The sequence below is a fragment of the Mesoplodon densirostris genome, chromosome 7 (genome assembly GCF_025265405.1).
Source record: "Mesoplodon densirostris isolate mMesDen1 chromosome 7, mMesDen1 primary haplotype, whole genome shotgun sequence".
In the NCBI taxonomy this organism is placed as follows: Eukaryota; Metazoa; Chordata; class Mammalia; order Artiodactyla; family Ziphiidae; genus Mesoplodon; species Mesoplodon densirostris.
Window position 1 is genome coordinate 40,856,354 of NC_082667.1, and position 18,796 is coordinate 40,875,149.

General features: G+C 41.0%; 1 protein-coding gene and 1 non-coding gene across 6 annotated transcripts in view; both read right to left on the reverse strand.

Annotated features, from left to right (window-relative positions):
• The window catches only part of CEP295 (centrosomal protein 295), a 45,235-nt gene extending 38,535 nt beyond the window's left edge, over nucleotides 1-6,700 (reverse strand). For 2 of the 5 annotated variants that reach the window (XM_060103578.1, XM_060103575.1), the window contains exons 1-3: nucleotides 6,588-6,700; nucleotides 2,315-2,454; nucleotides 1,067-1,267 (exon numbers count right to left, since the gene is read on the reverse strand). In XM_060103578.1, coding sequence (XP_059959561.1) covers nucleotides 1,067-1,267; nucleotides 2,315-2,431 — 318 coding nt within the window. In that variant the 5' untranslated portion in view covers nucleotides 2,432-2,454; nucleotides 6,588-6,700. Of the gene's footprint in view, nucleotides 1-1,066; nucleotides 1,268-2,314; nucleotides 2,477-4,472; nucleotides 4,508-6,587 lie in introns of those variants that run through there. The other 3 variants (XM_060103576.1, XM_060103577.1, XM_060103579.1) reach the window with 3 other exon arrangements.
• Nucleotides 2,833-2,906, reverse strand: TRNAG-UCC (transfer RNA glycine (anticodon UCC)). The gene has a single exon. It is a non-coding gene; the product is annotated as a tRNA-Gly (tRNA).
• Nucleotides 6,701-18,796: the final 12,096 nt, after the last annotated feature.

The following is an 18,796-nucleotide window of genomic DNA, read 5'->3' on the forward strand; positions in this document are numbered from 1 at the left end:
AAATCATGAAGGTGTATTCAAATGAAACACTGCACTAAAGCACAAAATTAATGATGGCATACATAAAGCTACAAAAATCTGATGTCAGAAATTATGGCTATTACTAAAAAACACAAACTAAAACCAGGGACTGAGAATATTTTGATAGCCACATTCTTTAAAGAGTTCTCTTATTCCCTAAAAGTTTGGTAACAAAGACGTGCCTTCTTTGGAACCCAGCTTGTTTATTTTGTGTGACTACCTCTGGGACCACAATCTAGAATTTTCCAACCATAAAGCACAATAAACAACAAAATAAGGTCAGGGAGCAGTCTTAAATACTGAGTTAAGTTCTACTTTGCCTTTGTGAAAGTCATCAAAGAATTTTTACTGTCTGTGAATGAACTCAAGTGTATACACACTCCACTACACGTCTTGGAGGTATGAGGAATAATGAATGATAATGAAAATGAAACCAGAAATCTGAATTCACTCCACTGAATCTGTCCAAAATGCTTGAAATGAGTAACAACTTCTAATTCTGAAGGTTACTATTTTATTTACACAGATAGTTAAGGACTGGAAGAAAATGTTTGTTTTTTTTAATTGAAGTATAGTTGATTTACAATGTTGTGTTAGTTTCAGGTATACAGTAGTGATTCAGTTATATACATATATATATTCTTGTTCAGACTCTTTTCCTTTATAGGTTATTACAAAATATTGAGTATAGTTTCCTGTGCCATCCACTAGGTCACTGTTGGTTATCTATTTCATATATATTACTGTGTATATATTAATCCCAACTTCCTAATTTATCCCCCCCACCTTCCCCCTTTGGTAACCATAAATTTGTTAGAGAATAATGTTAACTTAAACATCATTGGAAATACATTATTATTGACATGACTTTTACTAGGAAATGAACCTAGCAGAATTCTTAAATTATATTAAATTTACAAAAAAGTTTGGGCTGCCCACAGCAAATTCTATACATGAAAACATTTTTATAAGTGTCTAACAACTGTAATCTGCTTTTAACAAGTATCACTACCACAGGAAGGTAGTCAAATAAGTGCTCACTTACATTTTCTTTGGCTTGTTGATGCCCCTCTCCCATGTTTCTTAAACTTGCCAAATACAGTTTTTCCAAGTTCTTTATTTTCTGAGTTTGTGATTCCTCCCATTCTGTCCTTAGTTCTTCTGCCAAACGAGTGAGTTGCTGATTTCTCCTCTGCTTTATATCTTCTCTTATTTGTAAAGCAATATCTCTTTCTTGTTCTCGAACCTGAAGGATGAGTATTTAACACATTTTATGAAAAGAGGCTTCCTTCAACTTTTATGAAAAGCTATTTGGAAAGAGGAACTTAAATGAATTCTCTTTAGGTATTAGCTACATCAATTCTCCTGAATATTCATATTATATTAGATAAGGCCTATTTAAAGCAGAAAAATCCAAGTGATGGAGGAAAAATTAAAATCTCAAGACTACTTCTAAACTTCCATGATTAGCAATTATGTTCCCTCCCCAGAGATCTAATCGGACTGCCATTATCATTCTAATAACATCCAAGAGGCTAAATTGGTAAGCATGATTCAATAAAATGTATAGCCTAGACAAGTACAGAAAGATCTAGATGAGAATTCCATATCTGTGATACAACATCCCCAATTCTAGACAGAATGGCACCTAAAATGTTTCACAAAGACTTAACTACGTAACTCTACAAAGACTTCTAGAGAAGAATAGACAACTTCTGAATAAATTTATTTCAGTAGCTAATCATCTTTCCAGTAAATCTTCTTCAAAGTCATTCTAATATTCTTGCTCGAATCTTCATCAGTTACATATGATTTTTAAAATGAACTATTTTCAGCAATGGGGTTGGGATGTTGGCCTATGTTTTTGTATTGATTCATAGGTTTTTTTTGTTTGGGTTTTTTTGTTTTTTTGTTTTTTTGGTTTTTTTTGCCTTTATGTCAGATGATGTATTCTGCAAATTTATTGGGGGAAGATTTTGGGAAATAAGTATTGCATATATATATAGAAAAAAGAAAAGAAAAATATTGCTAAATATTTAATAACCTCAAAAAATGAACTATTTCCTAATAATTACTGAGTCAGTCCTTATCCTCAAACTCTTCTTCAATTTATTTACTGTTTCATCATACTTTTCAAATGTTCCAAAACTAGTTAATACGCAAGGACCAGGGCTCTTGTACAGCCAGAAAAGACTGTTAAATGCGACATTTTATTTAAAACACTCTAATGTAAAAAATACTGATAATTTGGGTAAGACAAAGAATTTGATACTATGTTCCAAATAAATCTTACCTGTAGCAATCTTAGTTTTCGTCTTCTTTCATAATCTTCCTTTAAAATGAAGGCTTCCTCATTAGGACTCAATCTCAGCTTGCCGGCAGCATTCACCACCTTTCTTTTCATTTTCATGTAGTAGTTTAAATATGAAGGTTCTGATTTTTTAAAAATATATATCTATTAAAGTAGGGCAGCAAAGATTAGAATAATTTTTAAAATTCATATTAATATTTTCTACCATTTAAAGGGCTGTGTACTTGCAAATAAAATAATTTGGGTAAACTAAGTCCAACTGATTTACAAATAGCAATTTTTTTTTTGGCTGCGTCAGGTCTTAGTTGCAGCACATGGGATATTTCGTTGCAGTGTGAGGGCTCTTTGTTGTGCCGTGCGGGCTTATCTCTAGTTGTAGTGCACAGGCTCCAGAGAGTGAGGGCTCAGCAGGTGTCGTGCAAGGGCTCTGTAGTTGTGGCATGAAGGCTCAGTAATTGCAGCACGTGGGCTTAGTTGTGCCACGGCATGTGGGATTTTAGTTCCCCAACCAGGGATCGAACCTGGGCCCCCCTGCAATGGAAGTGCAGAGTCCTAACCACTGGACCACCAGGGAATTCCCTTTCTGAAGCTTAAGCACCACTTCTCCTTGAAGCTGCCCTCCAGTGATTCTTGTTCCACCCACCTACCACTCATTCTTGACTTGCCCACCTATGACGAATATTACCTCCACATTCATATGGGGACTAACCTTACGCTATCTTGGTATCACCTTCCTCTCGTTTTTCATCAATTACAGCTTGTCCTTTCTAGTTAGATTCCTAACAATTAAAGGACAGAGGCTCTAGTTTTTTTTTAGTTTTAATATTCAAATTAAAATAACAATGAATAACAACTACCAGGCATTATTTCACACACTACGGATAGATACTGCTTTCACTCAGGTGTAAAAACAGCAGCCGGAAGAAGTTGGGGTTATCTAACAGGAACTAATATTTTCTCAATGAATTCTCCACCAAAATGTAAGCTCAATGAGGGCAGGAATGATCTTATTCATGGTTTTATGTGCATAGCCTAAAAACAGCACCTTGCATGTAAGCAGCTCCTTCAGTGTGTTGACTGAATGAATGAATGACTCATTCAATGAGTTAATTCATGTAAAGTGTTACATACATATATGTGGTCACTGTTACAAGCTGATGCCAAAAAAGGAGTAATCTCTTCCAGTGCATCCCACTCAGCTGATACTCACAAGGCTTTGGTAATGTACTCACAAAACTTTGGAAAAGTGCCAATTGTTCTCCTTATTTTAGACAAGAACAAAGGCCTCTTAAGTTAAAGGACTTGACCCAAATGACAATATCTACCGGCAGAACCAAGGGAAGAATCCCGTTTTCTTACTCCATATGGCTACTAACTTTCTGAAATGCTAAAATATATGGAGTGAGGAAAATTCTGTTTAAGCCAGTATATTTTGCGAGTGGGGACTGAAAAACAGGTAAGAACTAAACAAAGAAGAGAAACTTGAGCAAAATTAAACTGTCTTCACAATGCATCTTTTTTTTTTTTTTTTTTTTTTTTTTGCGGTACGCGGGCCTCTCACAGCTGTGGCCTCTCCCGTTGCGGAGCACAGGCTCCAGACGCGCAGGCTCAGCGGCCATGGCTCACGGACCCAGCCGCTCCGCGGCATGTGGGATTTTCCCGGACCGGGGCACGAACCCGTGTCCCCTGCATCGGCAGGCGGACTCTCAACCACTGCGCCACCAGGGAAGCCCCACAATGCATCTTCATTCATTTGTCTGAAGGTCTCTGAAAAATCACTCATATTCAAACTATTAAAACTAATTTCTGATAAGTCCCACAGACATAGTACCAAAGGAAAAAAAGCAAAAAAAAAGAGACATATTATAAAATTCCATTTACATGAAATTCAAAAACAAGGAAGACCAATCCATGATGAAAGAGGTTAAAATAGGGGTCAGTCATCTTTCTGAGACTACTGAGAAGGAGGGGGCACAAAGGAGCCTGCTGGAATACTAAAAATATTCCATATTTTAATCCGTATGATGGTTTTACACAAGTGTAACAGGTGTATACATATGTAAGGATTCCTCGAACAGTACACTTAGGTTTGTGTATTTAATTCTAAGTTAAACCTCAACAAAAAAGAAAAAAACTTAACTTTTCAGTGTTTTGAGTATCCATCCATTTCATTTCCTAGTGGATTACAGGAAAACATAATACACTTGTTATTTTTACCTCCTAACATGTGATAGAATAACTGTTTTCTTTTGTATATCATTTTCTTAATTTTTAAACTTATTTGGAAATAATTTGACTTAGAATTCCCAGCTTCTCTAAATGTCAACCGTAGTACAATGACCAAAACCAGGAAATTAACACTAGCACAATACTTTTAACTAATCTACAGACAGTATTCAAATTTTGTCAATTATCCCACTAAAGTCCATTTTCTGGACCAGGACCCAAGCCAAGGGAAACATATCCTTTGACTGTTGTGTTACTCTGGGTCCTCCAAGATGCCAAGATGGGATGAAACCCACAAAGATTTTATTAGGAGAAATTCTGTGTGAGGGAAAATGGGGAGGGAGCTGGTAAAAGATGGGAGCATTTCAGACTTCCATGCAAATCAGACACTGAGTGAAGGAGGGAGGGAAAGTTGGATAGATGCCTCTTAGACTGCCATGTAGTCTAAGGAAGGTTCAGCAAGACTTCCGGGGAGTCCTTAAGCCAGAATCCCTGTGTCTTAGGAACGGGCCTGCCTTCACATCCACACCAGGCTCAGTCATTAACTAGGAGCAGTCCATGGAAGGCACCCATGCAAACAGATTTCAGAACACCGGGGCTGAGGGTCTATGAATTACGTTCTAATGGCTGCCAAGGTTGTTTTGCCTCCTTCAACTCCTCTAATCTGAGACCTTTCTTAGTCTGTTTTTTTTTTCCCCTCAAAATCTTGACATTTTTAAAAGATGCCAGTCAGTTATTTTGCAGACTGTCCCTCAATGTAGATGTGTTTAATCCCTTCTTGTGTTTGGACTAAGATTATGCATTTTTGCCAAGACCACTGCAGAAGTCACTAGGCACCCTTCTCAGTGCATCACACCAGGAGGTAAATGATGTCAACATGATGCAAATTTTGATCATTTGATTAAGGAGGTGTCTAACACGTTTATCCACTGTAGATACTACTTTTCCTTTTTAAGTATTTGATGGAGAGATAGTTGAGGCTATATAAATATCATGTTCCTCACCATACTTCTACCAACTAAATTTAGTATCCATTGATGACTGCCTGAAACAATTACTAAGGCATTTGTCAAAAGGTATTCTCTATTTCCATTATTCCTTCTACACTTACCAACTGGAATCCTACTGTAAGAAAGAGTTTCCCCCATTCCCTCACTTTAGTATTTATTCATATCAATATGGATTTTCAAATTGTATGTATTCTAACTGACAAATAATAAAGGTGATGCTACTTATCTTGCAAGACTTTGTCCTGAGGATTAAATGGCAGCTGGCACATCGTAATCACATATACCAGACTTAGAAGATCTGAGTTCAAGGCCCAACACTACCACTTTAAAGAAGGAAGACCCTTAAGTCACTTTGGTCTCGTTTCCTTAAACTATATAAGGGGAATCACAATATCGTGTCCAACAGGTTGTTCTGATGATTATGTGACTTAACGAATATAAACTGCCAAATATTTTCTAAATATTAAAGATACAAAATTCCCCACTGTTGTAAAAGCTCGGGTTTGTGGCAGGACTTAATATCTAAGAAATTAAAGGTGAGAGACACCGAGAAAGAGTACGCTCTCCGCATGAAACAATTCCAGGCAGTGCTCTTAAACGGCTACCAGGATTGAGGCCACTCCGCAGGTGACCTGGGGGCAGGGTGGGCAGGACAGAGCCAGAAGCGTTCGCAGTAGCGACCGCGAAGGCCCTCCCGGCCGTCCTGACTTGGAAGCTCAGGGACCCCGCGAGACCCGATCCCGGGAGAACGCGCAAAGCCACCCGCGCCAAAGGCCCCGGAGTGGCCTCTCGCACGAAGCAGGCGGGTCTGGGTCGGGACGCGCGTGCCCGCTGCGCCGGCGCTCCTCCCGGCCGCCTGCCCCGACCCCAGCCGGGGCCCGCGGCCCGCCGAGGCCGGAGAACCGCGGGCCGTGCTGCGTGCGCGGCACTCCCTTCATCCGGAGCACACTCCCGGTTCCCGGCCTCGGGGAGTTGTGCACGCCCGCGGCCGCGGGGGAGCCGGCGCGGCCGTCACTCACCCGAGAAACGGGACCCCGGATTCAGGAACCGCGGCTCAGACAGAGAAGGTCTCGGCGGCCGCCACACAGCAGCCTAGCACCAGCCGTTTGTGCGCCTGCGTGGCGGCCATCGCCAAGCTCTCGTCACTTCCGTCATTCAAACCGCCCGCCAATGGCGCGGCGGAACCGCGGGAACCCGCCTCGTCCCGCCTTCTCCGGGGGCCGCCGGGACTGCCGCGCCGGAAAGCCCGCTCCCTGCGCACGCGCACGAGCAGGCACTCCGTCGACCCGGTTATTTCTCACACTGGGGGCGGCTCACGGGTTCACAACGTGCTCATCTTGCAGATCGCGAACAGAGGTCCGGAAAGGGGAACACGTTTACCTAGAGCCATGAGGGTGACGTTAGTCTTTAGTGCCGTCATGAAGATTCCTTGGGATAGGCATCCTTTTGTGTACTGACTATGCAATTCATGTAGTACTGTTACGGTGCAGTTATTTTTTTGTTTTTTTTAAATTTTTTTGAAGTATGGTTGATTTACAATGTGTTCATTTCTTCTGTACAGCAAAGTGACTCAGTTATTCACATATATTCTTTATCGTATTCTTTTCCGTTATGCTTTGTCACAGGATATTGAATATAGTTCCCTGTGCAATACAGTAGGACCTTGTTGTTTATCCATCCTATATATAATAGTTTGTCTCTGGTAACCCCAGATTTACACTCATTCCCTCCCCTACCCTGCCCCCCCCCAACCACTAGTCTGTTCTCTATGTCTGTGAGTCTGTTTTTGTTTAGTAGATACGTTGATTTTGCAGTTATTTTATGATAGCTTTCAACTCGTGCAACAGTGAACCGTATCATGATACTCTGTGCCTCCAGAGGTCTGCCACACCTAGAACATGTCAAGGATTTATCTGCTGTAAATAACGGGGAGTCAGAAAGGGGGTGAGCACGGGTTCATATTTATTGAGCACCTATTCTGTGCCAAGTACAATGTGGTAGGTGCAGGGGAGACAAGGGTGAATGGATTATGACCCCATCCTAGATTTTGTAGTCTAGAGGGTGAAACATACCAGGAATCAAAGAATTAGAAAATGGGGAGTGGGGGAGAGGGAAGTTGCTGATATGATCAGATCTGGCTTCATTGTGGAGAAGAAGTCAGAGGAAGTTAAGACTGAAGCCAAGGCAGGGAAGCCAATTAGGATTCTGCTGCAGGAAGTGAAAGATGATCACAATAAGAATGGATAAGTGGATAGATTTAAGAGGCAAATAGGTCAGACATCGGGAGTTGGTGGTTATCTGGTTATGGAAGGCAAAAAAGAGGGAGAAATCAATGGTGATGCCCAAGTTCCATATTTAGCAACTGAGTGGATGGGGATAACATTCTCCTAGAACACACAGGAAGAAGATCAGGTTTGGGAAGGGAAAATAATAAGTTTTGAATATTTTTAATTTGAGCCGTTTCTGGGATATCTTGGAAAAGGAATGAATTCCAGAAATATTTAGGTGGCAAAATTAGCAGTACTTGACAAACAATTACTTGTGAGGTTAAAGGAAAAGGGGGAGTGAAATTAACTTCACGGTCATTGGCTTGAGGAGCGCTATTATGGTGCTGCCAGTAACCAAAGGGGAAGTCAGAAGTGGGAGTCAGTTTAGTGGGCAAGGTGATGAGCTCAGCTCCGGACATGTTGGGCTTCACGTGCCTGTGGAATGACGTGCAGCAAGAAGAGGAATACAATGGTAGACAGCCCACAGAACTGGGCTAGCGTATAGACTCGGGTTTCATTTCCACATGAGTTATAACCAAAGCTATAAAAGTGGATGAGATCATTTAGGGAGAATTTTCAGAATGAGAAGAGCAATGAACTAAGGACCAAACTCTGAGGAACACCAAGACTTAAAGGAATTGGAGAAAGGAACTGTCAAGTACACAAAGAAGAAATAGTGTGGGGACTTCCGTCGTGGCACAGTGGATAAGACTTTGCTCTCCCAATGTAGGGGGCCCAGGTTTGATCCCTGGTCAGGGAACTAGATCCCACAAGCATGTTGCAGCTAAGAGTTCGTATGCCACAACTAAGGACTCCATATGCTGCTGCAACTAAGGAGCCTCCCTGCCACAACTAAGACCCAGTGCAACCAAATAAATATTTTTTTTAATATCAGGAAAGAAGAGAAACCATTATGTTAAAAAAAAGAGGAAGAAGATGAAGAAGAAATAGTGTGATCCAACTTGGTTTTACAGACAAGGAAGCTGAGTTACAGAGAAATTCAGTGACCTGGCCAAGAGCACATGTAAGGGAAGGGTGCAACCAAGACTAGAGTTCATGTATTTATCCCCAATACTGGGGTTCTTCCTCCCTGCTTCCCTATCTGTTTCCTGTCACATTTATCTTAATGAATAGATGTATTTATTCTAAACATACCTCTTCAACATCCTCAACACAGATTCATAGATACTCTCCCACACCCAACAAAAGGTGTGCCCATTATTTCATGCCTTGGGCTAGTTTTAGTGCCCACCATGTTTTCCAGGAGCACCCTGCACATTCCCCATCATGGCACTTATCAATTCTTATTGAAATGACCTGTTTATTAGGCACTCTGTTGATTAGACTCTGAATTCCTCAAGAATCAGGAGTGCATTTTGTTCAGTTGCCTGCCACATAGAGCTTCTCAGATGTTTGTTAAATGAATGAATAAATGAATGAATTATATGCATCACTTCCTCTACCTCCATCCTTGGCAGAAATCTTACAATTGAAGATTTCGAATTACGACTTGTTATGGTTTTAATAGGAGGCACTGAGGAATCAAAGAAAGCCCAGTGGGCCTACAGTCAGAGTGTTTGGTTTAGCATCATAACTCTGAGACTTTCCAGCTGTAGGACACTAAGCCAATGAGCCTTAGTTTCTAGTTTGGTTCTCTACTGTTGCCAACCAGACCAACCCAGAATGTCCAGAACGGCTCACTCATTATGACTAGCAGTTGATTCTGATTGTCATTTGAAAACTTAGCTGCAACTATTGACTGAAGTGCCTTCATGTGGCCTTTCCTTGTGGATTGGACTTCTTACTAGCTGAGTTTCAAGAGGGTGTCCAAAGAATAAGTATTTCCAGGGCAAGAAAGTGAAAGCTGCAAGTCCTTTTAAAGGCAAGGCTGAGAAATAGTTATAGTAAGTTCTGCCACAGTGTATTGGTTGTTTCATAGGGCCAGCCCAAATTCAAGTGAAGGGGAAACAAAAGCCATCTCTCAATGAAGTGACAAAAAAATCTGCGGCCATCTTTAATTCACCACCATTTCCTTAGTAATACTTGACCAGTCCTCTTCACAGGCTGGTTGTGAGACTCAAAGGCATGAATCAAAAAGAACACTTATAAACTCCAAAATCATGTTAGATACATTAGCAGCTATTTTATATATAGGAAACTTCCTCTCCTGTTCTCATACAGACCCAGCCCTCCAGGCCACAGGAGTAGGCATGTGACCCAGACTGGGCAAATCACAGTTCTCTATCTCCCTTGCCATTGAGATTGACCCAAGGATAGGAACATAATCTAAATTGGGTCAATCAGAGTCTCTCACAGGAATTTTCTTGCTGGAGTCAGCAGGGATGAATATTTAACTCTGAGCTCATGTTATGATATGAAGCTGGAGATTCCCCAGCAAGATTTCCCACCATGTGGTCACCCACAAGCTGGTCTGAAAGAATAAGTTTGACACTCATCCAGGAACACAGAGAGAGAATCCTGACAGTTGTCAAGTGCCTGGATCCAGCCATCCCTGATGTGAGCTCTTTCTAAAGCTTACTGGTAGGAGCCATTAAGCTCTCCCTGACCTTTTACTTAAGGTGCTTTGAATGGGAGTTTCTCTTATTTTTGCAAATTGAAAGAGGCTGTAGGTTTACATTTAAATTCTCACAGGCAAACAACATCTGGGCATCTTGGGAAATAGCATAGAATCAAAGTTAAGATATTGGACCTACAGTCCAACTGCCTGGGCTTAAATTTATGGCTTAGCAACTCTGTGACCTTGAGCTAGTTCCTCAACCTCCTGAGAAGTCAGTTTACTCATCTTTAAAAGGGATGTAGTAAAAGTACTCAAAAGGTTATGAGGTTTAAAACTCTTAAGACAATGCTTAGCACAAAGCATGCCAGAAATGTTATCTTTTTTGGCTTTTATTTTAATACATTCATCTCAGACTGCAGGAGGCAAAACCAAAACCAAACCAAACCAAACCAAAAAACCTTTGAAATGTGTTTATTAGTGTTTGGGGTTTAATTTTTTTTCCATATTAGTAAAAAAGAATAATAATATCCACTATGCCAAACTCACAGGAATGTGTTAGAGTCGAACAAACTGATGCATCTGACAGCACTTTGCAAAACACCAACGCAATGTTACTAAGCAAATGTGATTATTATTATGATGGTGCTCTTATCCATCCAACCTTATTTCATGACACCCTTCACACTGCTCTTCAGCTGGACAACGATATGCTGTGACCACTCCCGTCTCTTATTTGGGGCTCATACCAGTCCCCAGCACAGTGGGGAAGAGAGCCGACCCTGAGGCCAGACTGGCTGGGATCCGGATGATAACAGTACTTGCTCTCAAGGCTGTAGTGAGGATTAAATGGGTTCCTGGGGATAAAGCCCCTAGAACGTGCTTGGCATGTCACATCACTCCTGGCACTGTTGTAGCAAGTGCTTTTCATACCTTACCATGTCTTCCAGTTCTAGTTCATGTCCTGTCTCATCCATGAAGTCTTCTCCCTTGGTTTTCTCCTGCCTATAAAATGTTATACATAGAACTATGTCACATGGGTTAACTATTTGTTTATTATTTCATGAGATGATTGTCTTACCTGGTTAGATGCATTAATTCAACATTTAATGAACACCTGTAATGACCAGGTTCCTTGTTAGACCATGAAAATAAAGAGATACAAGACACAGAGCCCTCTCTGTGGGGATGATGATCACTTCCCCATCTGTGGTCAGATGACCAAGCACACAATTCAGCTATAGACTGAATGTTTGTGTCCCCCCCAAATTCATATATTAAGTCCTAACCTCTACTGTGGTGGTGTTTGGAGGTGGAGCCTTTGGGAGGTGATTAGGTCATGAGGGTGGAACCCACATTTGGGTTCCTGTTGACTCTTCTCCTTTAGAAAAATCCCCTGTCTTATTTCTTTTTTGTTTGTTTGTTTATTTTGCAGTACGCAGGCCTCTCACTGTTGTGGCCTCTCCCTTCACGGAACACAGGCTCCGGACGCGCAGGCTCTGTGGCCATGGCTTACAGGCCTAGCCACTCCGCCGCATGTGGGATCTTCCCAGACCGGGGCACGAACCCGTATCCCCTGCATCGGCAGGCGGACTCTCAACCACTGCGCCACCAAGGAAGCCCCCCCTGTCTTATTTCTGTGAGTTAAATCTCTTACCTCCAATAGCCCTTCTCAGGTTTCAAGTTTCTGTGCTCTTTTTTTCCCCTTTTCTTTCCCTCCCCTTCCATCTTTGCTCCTAAGACTTCACTATTAGAACCACAACTGAAATTTCCCTCAAACATTCCAGTAGGGATCTACTCATCCTGTGCTCTCTCTCCGCAGCTTTTACTAAAGAGCCTAATGACTTCATAATCCATTCCCTGATGTCCTAAAGCTCAGCTCAGATGAGGGGTGTCTTTTAAGTACGTGCCCCTCTTTCACCTTCAACACCAGTCCCAATATACCATGTTCAGAGAGACTTAAAATAACAAAACTGTTACATGATCTATGGCTTAGCAAGCATTTCACTGAGAGCAGAATTATCACCATCATGCCTGTGCTACAGATGGGAAAGCTCACGCTCAGAAAGACTAAATAGTGTGCCTGGTATTACACATCTTGTCTTCTGCTCTTTACATTTGGAATAGCCAGGGGACCCCTTTATGGCTCACTTTTTGGCTGACTTCCCATGGAATTCCCTGACCTCATCCCACTGAGTCTCATTCCTCAGGCTGGCTACATTCAAGCTAAAGGATTCTCAGGCAGACCACTCCTCCTAGGCATAGGCATAGGTACAGGTGTGTGTTTTTAGAAGGACCGTCAAAGCCTTAATACAAGGAAGTGAGCAATGGGCTAGTTTTAGGCACTTTCCTCGCTTTACATGGTGGTTGCAGAACCAGTATTGGGAGGTGAGGCAAGCACCTCAGATGCTGTCCTTTATGCCTTTATGGGCATTTTTCTATTTCAACTCCAGTTGGGGAAAAAGTGGTGGAAATTATTATGTTTACCACTAGAGGGCAGATTAGTCAAATTTTAGAATGTCTGCTGGCCATTGAGAAGCCGTGGGAATGTGTTTTGTTTCACATCCCCTCCACCCTCTGCCTCGCCCCACCATTAGACAAGAGAAGAGAGACAAGGGTCACCAGAAATAGGAAAAAGCAAAGGCAGTGCCATTGCTGTTGATAAGAGCGGGTCCGCCTCATCTTCTCTACGTGTGTACAGCATGCTAGACCTGCCCTAGGGAAGCAAATAGGGAGTACATTCGGGTAATAACAGCTTAGTATTTAGTGCCTGTTATATACGAGGCACCTTACTAGGCATTTTACCTACAATATCTTCTCTGATCCTCACAACAGCCTTCTGAGGCAAATTTTTAAAATCATTACTTTACAGATGAAGGAAAAAAATGATTTTTAAAATCATTACTTTTACAGGTGAAAGACATGCTTGTTAAAGTTAAATATATTGCTCAAAAGCAAGTGACTAAGTGGCGGATGTGGGGTTTGAGTTGATGTTTATGAAGGAGGGTGTTGATAGGAAAGGGAGAGTCTTGAAAGGGCCTGAAATTAAGTGGTAAATTACCATTCAAAGCCTCCAAGAGGGCTTCTGGGCTGGACACTGTCTTATGGTAGCCACTCGAAGTGGAGAAAATACCTTTAAGCAAATTTTGTATATTCACTGTAAAAAAACCCAAAAATCAACACAGAATATCTAAAGAAGAAAGTAAAAACTATCTTCAAATCTTATCATATAGGTAAAGCGTGTTTAACCATTTTTAGTCAGGGTCCTACGATACTGTTTTTATTTTGCTTTGTTTTTTTATTAATGTTTTGTTTTTTATGGATCCATGTCACTACATGGATACATTACCATGTGAGTAAATACAGAATCTTCACTATCAATTTTAATGATTGTGTTTTAATCTATTGTACTTAGATCCCTAAAATCACTTATCCAGTTTCTGTTGATAAACTTTTCATTAATTTCCGGTTTCTTTTTTTACCATTAGAACAATTGTGTAACAAATTCTTTGTATCTGCTTCTATCCAAATCATCCCCCTCTTTTGTTAACTAGATCCCATCTCATCTCCCTAAATTCCTTTGCTATTTTTTCCTTTCTGCTATACCATTTCTTTAGCAAACAGATATCAGATAATAGCTCCCATCTTAAAAAAAAAAATCTTCCCTGATGTCACTCCACCTCCAGCTATAGTCCATTTTCTTTGTTTCTCCAGACACCTAAAATTGTTGAAAAATTGCTTAGACTTGCCAGTCTCACTTTCTATACTTCTGCTTTCTCTCCAATCAGATTTTCATCCACAGTCCTCCACAGACAGTTCTTGTCAAGGTCACTGTGACTGTCACGATGTCAAACTCAATGGTCATCCTCCATCTTCATCTTTCTTGCAGCCTTTGACATATTGGCCATTCCTTTCTTTTTTTGGAGTTCTTCACTTGCCTTCTAGGAAACCACTTTCTTGGGTTTTCTCCTGTTTCATTGGCCACAGTCCCCTTTGCTTGTTTCTCCTTGTCTTCCTGACCTCCAAATTTTGGAGCATCCCAGTATTCAGATCTCAAACCTCTTCTCTTCTCTATCTACACTCATCTGGTCTCAGGACTAAGAACTATCTGTATGCCCAGACTTCTCCCTGAACTCCAGATTCATATCCAAGTGCCTTCCTGACAGCTTTACTTTGATGTCTAATAGACATCTCAAACGTGACAAGTTGAAAGCCTCGATTTGTCTCACCTCACCCTCTTCCTACAGATTTCCTCACTTCAATAAATATCATACTTCTTAGCCCCAAGTCTCAGTCATCCTTGGCTTCTTTATTTCTCTTACAACTCACATCTGCTCTGTCAGGAAATCCTGTTGGCTCTACCTTCAAAACATGTCTAGAACTCAACCACTTTCAACCACATCACTGTCCCCCTCCCCCATCAGATCTCATGTAGATGATTGTAATCTCACCCTAAGTGGTCTTCCTGCTCACGCTGTTGCCCACTTCCAGCCTACTCTCCACCCAGCAGTCAGCGAGTCTTTACAAACTCAAGTCACCTACCATCACTACTCTGCTCAAAGCCCTCCAATTCTGCCTGTTTCATTGATGGTCAAACCCAGTGGCTTTATCATGGATTGATAAGGCCCTGTGTGGTCTCAGAGCACCGCGCCCTGGGCTTTTACCACTTAACCCCACCCCTCATTCTGCTCAGTCTCACTGGTCTCCTCCCTGACCCCACTTTTGCACCTGCTCATCCCTTTGTCTGGAGTCATCTTTCCGCAGGTATCCCTAGGCCCTGCTTCCCTACTTCCTTCAAGTCCCTGCTCAGTGTCTTTATCAGAGAGGCTTTCCTAATCCCCTCGCTAAGAACAGCACATTCCATTTTCTATTGCCCTTACCCCTCTGCTTTATTTTTCTTACCATTATCACCACAGACACACAGACACAGACACACACAGAGACACACACACAGACACACACACACACACACACACACTATATTTGTCTTTTGTCTCCCATGACTATAACGTATGCTCTTGTGAAGGCAGGCATTTTACTTGTTTTGTTCTTGGCAGTACCTCTAACTCCTAATCTAATGCCTGACACCTATAAGGGCTCAATACATATCTGTTGAACGAATGAATATGCATCTTCTAGTGCAACGATTTCCTTCGGGTAGATTTCTAGGAGTGGGATTATTGACTCCCAGGTTATGAATTTTAAAGACATATTTGACCAATTTATATTCCTGTCAGCAGAGTACATGACAGTGCCATTGACTCAATGCTCACCGAAAAGGGTTTTGTCAATACTTTTCATCTTTAGTAATCTTACCGGCTAAAAATTTTCTTTTCATTTGCATTTTGGGATTATTTGCATGTTTTTATGTATAGATTTATTGACCGTTTGTACATGCATTATTTGTGCAAATTCCTAGATTGTGTTCTTTGTCTACTTCTCTATTATGGTTATTTCCCTTATTGATTTGTTCTTTGTGTATTAAATCTTTGTTTAAATTGCCAATATTTTTTTTCCAGTTTTTCATCTGTCTTTCAACCTTGTTTTTGGAGTTTTTGCCTAAAAGAAGTTAACAATATATTATGCAGTCAAATTTATTCATTTTCCCCTGGTGATTGTTTATTTCTCCAATAAGAATATAGTTATATGAATGAATACTTGAATATTGAGCTTGCTCAGGCTTTCTTGGAAATGTTTGCTAAGCATATTCTTTTCTTGTGGATAAATTTCCTGCTAACGTATTATATTATGGGTCCAGGTAGAAAGAAGTGGTATAGTACTACCTAACCCATCAAATGTATAGTCCCAGGAATCTGGGAGTGGTGGTGTAGGAATGTTATATACCAAGGCAAAATACCATGAACCCAATTCTCTGGGAAGTTCATGGAAGGGCGAACTGACTACAGCTGCTAAACACCTATTCATAGAGCAGGTGCCAGAGACAGGACATTGTGTAGCTCCTGGAAACTGTGTGCTCACATTGTTCTGCTCCAGGGAGAGACACACAAAGGAACAGAACTACAGAGTTCCAGAGAATCAGAGAGGTTTACCTTGACAGGTTTCCCTGCTTTCAGAACTATATAATCACCAGCTATTTCCCTTCCCTTGTCAGCACTATTGGCTGACATATACCTCACCACAAAGTGGTATATTTATGCACGGAGGCAGATGTCTTCCCATCCACCCTGACACCATGTGCATCAGGCACTGAAGACGTCCTCAGGTTCAGAAACAACACCATCTGTTCCCAATATATATGATGAATTCACTCAAATTAATATGCGTGAGGATAGCACTTCCCATCCATTGTGCCACAGATGTGTTGAGGTGTCCTAAGATATTTATTCCTCCCTGGCCCTCTGGGCTGCTGGTAGAGGGCCTGGGGGGGTCCTGAATCCCCAACTCTTATGCCTCAAATAACTGTTCATAGACAAGCAGCATCTTTTGGGAGCTTGTCAGAAATGCAGAATTTTAGTCCTCATCTCAGAATCTGCATTTTCACAAGATGCCCAGGTGATGGTCTGCTCATTTAAGTTTCAGAAGCAGTGCCCATAACATTGGACTCTGGTCTTGAACAACCCCATCCTGTTGTAAACATTGTTATTTATTTTTTGATTGTGAAAACCTTTGGAGAGCACTAATTATTACAAACAGAGCCAGAAAGAATGTCAAATAATGTTGCTGCTGCTGCTGCTGCTGTTGTGTTTTTTAATGGAAAAGTGTGAACACTACTTAGCACCTGATTTTGTTGGCTTTGTCCCCATATCTAATTGCTCATGTACAATACAAGTCTTATTCCTTTCCAGTGAGACTGTAGGATCCTAAATGACAAGGGTTATTTCACCCTTATAACACTTCCCTACAATTTTTTTTCGTGCCATAAAGCAGTGTTTTGCAAACTTTGCATAGGAATCACAGAGTGGATGGTGGCGGGAGCGGGGGTGTCGTTAAAAGGCAGATTCTTATTCAGCGGCTCTGAGATTCTACATTTCAAGCAAGCTCTCAGGTGGTGCTGATACTGCTGGTCCATGGACCACACTTTGAGTATCAAGGTTTTATAGTGTTCATCTGACTCTCATAACAAGCTTATAAGGTAAGTGGGCTAGATGTTATCCCCATTTTATAGATGAGGCTTTTGAGAAGCAGGGAGTTACAGTACCATGCCTGAGATCCCACAGCTAGTAAGTGATGGAGTTGGGTCCCCCATGGTGTTTGCCTCTTGAAACTCTTCTTCCTTTGTGCAATAAGATACAGAACAGCAGTTGAGGCTGGCCCCATAATGAATGGTTAGAGCAGTCTAGGGACTAAGACCAGAGTTTTCTCTCACGCTCTCCTTTCCTTTTTTGATGACCATGACTTAGGCAGTACACTTTAGTCCGTTCAGGATGCTATAACAAAATACCATAGACTAGGAGGCTTATAAACAATAGACATTTACTTCTCACAGTTCTGGAGGCTGGGAAGTCCAAGATCAAGATGCCAGCAGATTTGGTATCCAGTGAGGCCCCTCTTCTGCTTCACAAATGGCTGTCTTTCTGCTGTGTCCTCACATTGTGAAAAGGGCAAAGGAGATCTTTGGGGCCTCTTCTTATAAGGGCACTAATCCCATTCATGAGGGCTCCACCCTCATGACCCAATCACCTCCTAAATGTTCCACTTCCAAATAACTTGGGGATTAGGATTTCAACATATGAATATTGGGGAGACACAAACATTCATTCACTAACAATGGTAAGTAAGAGTTTTGTACTAGGGGGCCATTTTGACATTTCTTAGTGGCTACAAAATAAATTTCATCCAAGATACTAATTACTTTATATCCAATGGCTCTCAATCCTACCTCACTTGTGGAACTTTAAAAACATAAATTCCTGGGCTTCACTATAAAGATACTAAAGTCAGAATCTTCGGACATAGGAGCTCAGTCCATCTACATTTTTTGAAGCACCATACGTGATTATAATGAATTATTGGGATTTTAAAAAACGATTACTCTCTCTATCTTTCCATCATTGTCAAGTCAAATTTTTTTTATTGAGATGTAATTGACATACAGCACTGTGTGAGTTAAAGCACTGTATAAGGTGTACAGCATAATGATTTGACTTACATACATCACGAAATAATTATCACAATAAATTTAGTGAATATTCATCACCTCATATAGATACAAAATTAAAGAAATAGAAGAAAATATATATTCTCCCTTGTAAGGAGAACCCTTAGGATTTGTTCTCTTGACAACTTTCATATATAACATACAGCAGTGTTAATTATATTTATCACATTGTACATTATATCTCTAGTACTTATTTATATTATAACTGGAAATTTGTACCTTTTGACTGCCTCCATCCAATTTCTCCTCCCCCTGCACTCCAGCTCTGGTAACCACAAATCTGATCTATTTTTCTATGAGTTTGTTTGTTTTCTTATTGGGGTATAG